This window comes from Camellia sinensis, chromosome 14 (genome assembly GCF_055761805.1).
Source record: "Camellia sinensis isolate YWXY chromosome 14, ASM5576180v1, whole genome shotgun sequence".
Classification (NCBI taxonomy): Eukaryota; Viridiplantae; Streptophyta; class Magnoliopsida; order Ericales; family Theaceae; genus Camellia; species Camellia sinensis.
The window spans coordinates 55,414,683-55,422,530 of NC_138974.1; the positions used below are offsets into that span (position 1 = coordinate 55,414,683).

The following is a 7,848-nucleotide window of genomic DNA, read 5'->3' on the forward strand; positions in this document are numbered from 1 at the left end:
TAAAATTGAACAAATAAACTGGGTTTGAAGATGTTGGTGTTGACTGATCTGTAAAATGGGTAATGAGGTTGAACGGAGAGATCTTGGATCTCCCCAACAATTTCCTCTCCGATCTACCCTCATGACCACAATCCCCACTATGACCAATGAAATACTGTTGAGGATCGGGATGATTTATAGACAATGTTGCCGTTGATAAGAACTTCTGGTCTTGGAGTGCTTTCCATAGAGAAAGCGAGCGCGAGAGAGAGAGTGTGTGTTTGGTTAGGGTTTGATTTGATTTGGGAACAATATATATAGCTGGGCAATTTGGTAATTTTGTAGAATCATGTCCTTATGGGCATACTATTTCCACACCTGGACTGTTAGATTAGAAAAATTCAAATTTGAATTTTTGAGTTGAGTGCACTTTTTTTAATTGAGGCGGCCAATATGTATGAACTTAAAACTGATAAGAGTAAAATAATATTTACTAATAATTAAACAAAATTTGTACAATTAACCTTATTATATATATAGATAGATATGCGAATAATATACATTTACTTTTTTAAGTCCTTACAGTTTTTTAGACTAAATGAATGAAGAAAAATGATGTGTAAATGACGGGAAGAGGGCACGTTAAATGTAATACAAGAATTCATTTTATGTTATTCTATAAGAATATAATATAAAAAACACTATTTAGTATTTAAATGGCCGGCCAAGTACAAGAAAATCATTAAAACATTTAAAAAAATAGTAATAACTTTTAAACTATCACTCTTTTAATGAAGTAAATTATTATGATTTATTTAAAAATTAATTAACTAAGATTCAATCTCATGTTATTATTATTGTCGATAAATTTAAAGATGATATTATTCAGTTAGGGTTTCCTCGACTTTTCTCTTTCCTTTTGCCCTTTGTATATATGATTATAAATGACTCAAGTCAAAAATAGCATTTGAATTTGGCTGTACTACATAATCGACTTCCAATATTTATAAAGTTTAAGCTTGATCTTCCAATACACAACTCGATTTAAGCATTTGAGCTCAAATTTAAGCTTGTTCTAAACAATTGGGTTCATTTGAAATTCCATATATGTGCAAATTGTAGAAGGTCCAATGTTGATGTGCATGTGGGGAGAGTGGAAGATGTTCGACCTTAATAGTCAAGACGGACTAGAAGGCAATGACACTACCCTTGCAGACAACAGAACAGTTATAGATGATCTTGACAGTCTGTAGAATCCAATGATAAGGCAAAATTCTATGTATGAATAGGGTTTTTCCTAATAGACACGAATACAAGTCATCAAATATAGACCTTGCGAGGTGAGGGCGAAAGACTGAAAGCAACAACTTAACCACCCACACTAACATTTGGGTAATGTCAAATCATTCAAACCAAACACGATTATAAAAGAATAAAAAATACTATGAATTGTGAAATTTATTTCAAATATTAATTTTATAATTATGCGGACAACAAACAACAATGATTTATACTATTAAGAAAAAATCACTAACACTAACAACACTAATGCATTGAGAATGCCAAAAAAAAAAAAAAAAAAAAAGGGAGGGCATAAGCAATGGACGAGATCCACTGTCACATCATTAATAATGTTATTAGAGCACCACTTTTAATGCTTTCAACCATTTTTTCACAATAAATATAGACCATTGGTTTTCTTTGTCAGACCAGAGAAAGTTGGACATGACAGAGTTTCTAGTCTTTATGACTCCCTTTCGGAAGAGAACATGGTGTTAGTATTTGAACATGAATAGAAGATAAGACCAGATAGTAATATATTATTTAAAATTGGATAAATTACAAATACATCCCCTTAGATTTGATTAAGATACAATCGTTTTTGTGATTTTGAAAATTACATTCCACTCCCTTAAGGTTGATAATTTCATAACAAATCGCCAATTTTATTAATAAATCATCAAATCAATTAACAGTTTTTAATAATGTTAAAAATATGTTTCAATTAATAATTTAGGTAATTTTATCATTGTATAGGAGAGAAATTATGAATTTCATTTCTTTAGTTAATTCTGTAAAACAAAAAATACTAATTAAGGGGTATTTATAATTTTTCAAACCACATAAGGCAATTTGTATTTTAAACAAATTTCAAGGAGTGTATTTGTAATTTATCCTTTAAAATTTTCAGGAGCTTAAAAAATATGTGCAAATTTAATTTATTTATCTTTCAAGTTGATCGAAATAAAAATTAATTCAGAGTTCAAGTAACTTAAATTTTTTATTTTTTTTATATAGTTTTGTAATGTATATAAACTTGCTAAATCAAGCTCAGAAAATTAAACAGATTTAACCTTTTTTTCAAGCTTGATTAGTTTACATAACGAATCAATCTCAAACAAATTTTTAAAGAGATGAACACAAATCGACTTCGAATGCTTGATTTATTTATAGCTCTCAAACCAAGTTTATGAATCGAGAACAAATTAAATAGACTGTGAAGTAGAGCTGTAGAGAGAGAGAGAGAGAGAGATATTGCTGAACAAGCAAAACAAAAAGAATTTGTAACTCTTAAACATCACAGGGTAAGCCACTCACCTGTTGTTGTTGTTCATAAACCAGTTTAATGTTGAACTCTCTGTTGCCTCCACTGCAAGGGAGTTTTCATCTTCCTGCTGCGTTAATGTTTTGGTGTTTACTATAGCAAAGCAGATATCAGTACTCAGATAAATGAAACAAAATGTGAATTCTGGTCTGTGTTATTTGAAATATGATGTGTCCTAGCAAGATACATAATATGTTTAACTGTGAGTTTCAAGGGTAACAATGGTTACTTAATTCATTGAACTCACCTCTTCTGGTAACTCATTTTTGATAGGCTTGAACTTGTCTTCAGAACCAATCAATTACACATCCCTCTTTGGCAGAATCAATGATATATCTGAGAATAGTTTCTTCTTTTACTCGCACTGATCTACGAGGGAAATTCTACAAAACATTAAAGAGGGGAAAAAAAAAAAAGGATTAAACAAATAACAAATAAGCATTAATATTAAGCAGATAAGGTGCAAGTAATCATTAACTAACACTAGCAACAATTTTCTCAAGAGAGAGACCATCATTGTGCCACATTTTCAAAGCTTCAAATTTGCTGGTGTTATTTTCTTTGTGGTTTAGGTACTACATCCCCATACAAAGAAAGGTTAAATCCCTGTAATGGAAATTAAATACTTCGAATAAAACGATCCTCCCCATACTTGGTCAAACGGTGCTGCAGCATCATTCGAGCTTTATGTTAGATACATTTGATTGCTAGATCAGAAGGAAAGAATCATTTAACAACTATGGATTTCTTTACTGTGAGAAATAAGTTTCAAGAACATAAAGCTCCTGTGGATCCAACATTACTAAAAATTTCATTTTAACATTCACTGCTAGTTCAAAGGACCCGTCTTGTGCTAAATCAGCATGGCTTTGGGAAAATCAAGGCCACTGAAGATTGGCAACAAGGTGTACAAAAATTGGCAAAACACAAAGCAAAAGCTGAAAGAAAATGTCATCTCTATTCAATTACCTACCCTCGTTACTTCATTCAACCAAAAAAATCTTACATTAAAAAAAACAGAACTGGTTCCAAACCAAAAAAAAATGTCGTCTTCATTTCATAATAATGAATGAAGTAAGCCATATACTGGTAATGCATAAACTGCATCTTAGTAGGTCAATACAATCATCCAAACATGTAGGAAACAACATGGAGAGATCATCTTAGTAGCCTTCTGTATTCATCTGCTTCTTCAGCCATCTCCTCAAGGGTTCTGTCCTTTCTTTCCTTGTCCAAGTCGAGTTTCTGCTTTAGTTCCTTCTCTTTCTCATCAATCTACACAATGAATGACAACCAGACGATGAGTCAATTCTAAGATCTCTCCAGCTCAAGGAAACAATCTAAATAATCCAACATAAGAAGAATTGAAGGAAATATTTGGTCTTACAGCATCATAAATATCATCACTTTTCTCAAAGTCACCACTTTTTCTTGGAAGGATATGGATATGAACATGGGGGACAGTCTGTCCTGCCTGGGGAGCATCCTAAGGTGCCAACAAAAATCAAATAGTTAACATCTAGATGACATAATTCATACACTATCGATGGATGAACAGCAGCTATTATAATAACTGACACATAAAATGCAGTGGATCAATTCATAAAATCATCTGTTTCTACACTTTTTTAAGTGTCAGAATATTTCTTTTTTTTTTCCTTCTTCACCCTTTGCATTAATTCTCAACTTTGGGTAAACGACAACGGAAGTAAAACCTATAACTACCAGTTGTATAATGCAATAAATGAGCTTGCGTTGTGGTCCATGTGACATTGATCTAGTCCCTTGCTTTGTCCTTTCTTATGAAGAGAACATCCCCAAATTGGTTGGTCTTCTAAAATAAGATGTGCGATCTTGGACAAGTAAATCAGATGCCTAATGTATCGATGCAATCTACCATATTAAATAAATTAAAGTTCAATTTCTTCCCGGTAGATGCTGGGGATTAAGGTTCCATACCAATATATTTACTATGATTTTCAAAATGACAGATATCATGATAGCTCCCCATTTAACAAAAGTGACGAAAATATTAAGTCCTTTCAATCAAAGGGGAGAGAAGTGGCCTTGGAAGAGAAATTTTGTTATGCAGGGGTTAAGAAAGGTAACAAAATGCTTGGTTAGTAGTTTCCAAAATCTAGGTTGAGCATCAGTATGTGCAATTTATTCTGAATGATGCATTATTAACTAGTGAAAACCATATATGCAATAAATTCATTAAGAAGAAATAAAAGAAGAAAAAAGAAAGTCTTAACTAAATATTTAGGAAATATTAAATTGCAGTCATCTTACTGGGATAGTTAATGTTAGCGAAGATGCTTTGTGGTAGTTCTCGAGCCGACTACCAACCTTCTGCACTGTAAGCCACATATCAATAGTCTCCTCAGCAGTGAGATCAACAAAGCGTTTTACCTCACACCTTGGGCAGACGAGCACGTGTATATATATTGTCAAGTTAACCAACTGACAACTCCGGGTTCACAATATTCATGACTGGTTTAAGCTATAATGTGGCATCTAATGAAACTACCCAACATTAGCTCAAGCTGAATATCAGATAAGGTGCACAAACAACTCTATTTGAGCCAGAAAAAATAATATATAGTGCTAAATGCTAATGCATATGCCCACAGTTAAGTTCCCATAGTAGTCCAAAGTATTTTGATCATCTCCTTTAGACAGAAAATACACTAACTCCTGCATAGAGAGAATCAAAGGCATGCATGTATGTATATATACTCCAGTTTGAAGGCATTGCTAGAACACTACATCAAAGGAACTTCGACTTTAAGTCAAAAAAATTACATGCTAAATATGCATCAGATATAGCCTGTGAGTACATTTACGTGTGCACACATGCATACAATGTTGGAATCCACTTCACCACTGACGAGCTTAAAAACTTAGGACGGCCAAATTGAAAATCAGCCTCAAGAACAAATTGAAAAATCAAGTTAAAGGTGGAAAAGGATTGAGGAACAAAACTATGGTATTTGACTTTGTTAGAAACACCTTTTTTCCGTCTCATTTTGTTAGAGATACATGCACATAGAGATCTAAAAAGACCCCAACACATCACTTCAACCACAATATCTGACCATAATGAGGCTAAAAAAGGATATGACCTGCAAAAGGATAGAGAAATTAATCAAAATCAAAGAAGTTAATAGTTTAACATGAAAATGTTGTGTCAAATGAGTAGGAAAAAATGAAGAGACAACATCAATGATGTACCACCGAAGGTGAAAAGACAATTAAGATAAACACATGGTACCCACACCTAGAATGACAAAACCCAAAAACGAGTTAATGAAAAAGTACAAATTGATGAAGGACAGCACTGTAAGAGCTGTTTTGGGGCAGTGTAAGTACCCGTAAACAGTGTTTAGGCTGTTTAACGTGCAGAAAATAAAAGAAAAAGAAGGAGAAGAAAAAGATAAGTTTAGGAATCACCCCTAGAACTCCTTAGGCATCGCACTTAGGGTTTGATTGCATCACACAATCCATAAAGAAGCTCTAAAAGCTCTAAATTCTTTGAAATATCAAGTCTAAGGGCTCTTTTGGGATTAGAGCAAAACGCCACGTTTTGTGGCTGAGCAAAACGCAAAGTTGCGTTTTTTGCTCATTTGGGAAGTGGCAAAAAGTAGGTTGGAAAATTACATAAGTACCCTCAATGTTTATATCTTGTGGGTTTGGGTAAAATGTAATTTTTTAAAGTTTGGTGAGGTTATTTTAGTCATTTTAGTGTGATGTGACACCATAAATAAATATTAATTAAAAAAAAGCAGCTTTTTACCAACTTCCCAAATCACTCCCAAAAAGCTTGGTTAAAAGCAAAAAAGCGGTTTTTTACCATCTTTTCAAAATACCACTAAATAATTAAAAGCATTACGTGGCTTTATATAGAACTAAGAGACTTCTTAAACCAATTAGAACCAAAAAAGGAAACTACTATAATGGTTTAGACTTCCAAAATTAATTTAAGACAAAATAAGAAACATAAATAAAATCTAATCAAATAACTTGACCCACAAGATGACCCATGGATAACCCGTATAATCCATGTCTAGAAATTATGAAATTACCAAAATACCCTAAACTAAAATAATAATAATAAAACATGGCTCATAAGCCTAAGACATAACTAGCCACAGTCCCAAATGAGATGCTCATCATCTAATGCGTGCCAAATCAAAGCTTGGGCCTTAGAGGCATCTCTTCCTCGTCTCTTGTACACCTTAAGAGGTTGCTGCCACTTGCCTCCGGGGCTTTTCCCATATTAAGTCAATTTACTATCTTAATTCCTAAACTAGACTTAGTTTAGACGGAATTCCCAAACTAGGCTAAAGCGCTATTACAAATTACGCTTTCACTGTTTGGAGCCGAAAATGTGATGAATAGTAAAAGTGTGGTTACAAACCACGCTTTTAACATAAGTTTGTTTTCAAAAGAAAATGTGGTTCTAAACCATGCTTTCACTGTGCATATTGTTTAATTTTTTTTTCTGAAGAAAACCACGTTTTCACTGTTGCGATGTAAAAGCGTGTTTCGAATTAACGTTTTCAACACAAAACTCTGCCTTCATTCTCACACACGCACTCACTCACTCTCTCTCTCTCTCTCTCTGACAGACATATATAATTTTTAATAAAATTGAGACTAATATTAATTTAATATAAATTTTATTTTATAAAACTGAGACTAAGGGGTTGTTTGGGGTGTCCTAAATAAGTGTACTTTTTGTCTTTTTAGACTAAAAAGTTGAGGGGAAAAATATGGATGTTTGGGTTAATTTTTTGACTTTTTATAAAAAAATGTGTAATAAAAAATTGTAAAAATTGGTTTGTAGGGAAAAATTAGGATTAAGAGTTGTGCAGTTGTAATTGTTGACTTTTGGTGAATAGTGTTAACTTTTTAACTTTTTGAGTAACTTTTTGACTTTTTGGATTTTTTCATACTACCCAAACTTGGCCTAATATTAAATATATATAATAATAATTTGTAATAGTAAATAATAATCAATTATATAATTTTTGTAAATATAAATCATTTTTATATAATTTTAGAAATATTTTTTTACAAATTAAATCGAAACAATCATACATACGTTTGTATATAACATGTCCAAAAGTTAAAATGATAATTATTTTTTACACTTAAATGATAATTATTTTTTATTTCTTAACCAAATTAATTTTTAATTTAAAAAAAAATTCTAAAAATCAAACCATGCATAACCTAAAAATCTTTTAATAAGTCATTTT

General features: G+C 32.1%; 1 protein-coding gene across 1 annotated transcript; it reads right to left on the reverse strand.

The window, feature by feature from the left end:
- Positions 1-3,540: 3,540 nt before the first annotated feature.
- LOC145807565 (bifunctional bis(5'-adenosyl)-triphosphatase/adenylylsulfatase FHIT-like) lies at positions 3,541-5,901 on the reverse strand. The gene is made up of 3 exons (XM_082906007.1): positions 4,877-5,901; positions 3,972-4,070; positions 3,541-3,859 (listed from the first exon to the last, which is right to left on the reverse strand). Exons 1-3 carry the CDS (start codon positions 4,952-4,954, stop codon positions 3,743-3,745), a joined length of 294 nt encoding a protein of 97 aa, XP_082762133.1. The 5' UTR covers positions 4,955-5,901; the 3' UTR covers positions 3,541-3,742.
- Positions 5,902-7,848: the final 1,947 nt, after the last annotated feature.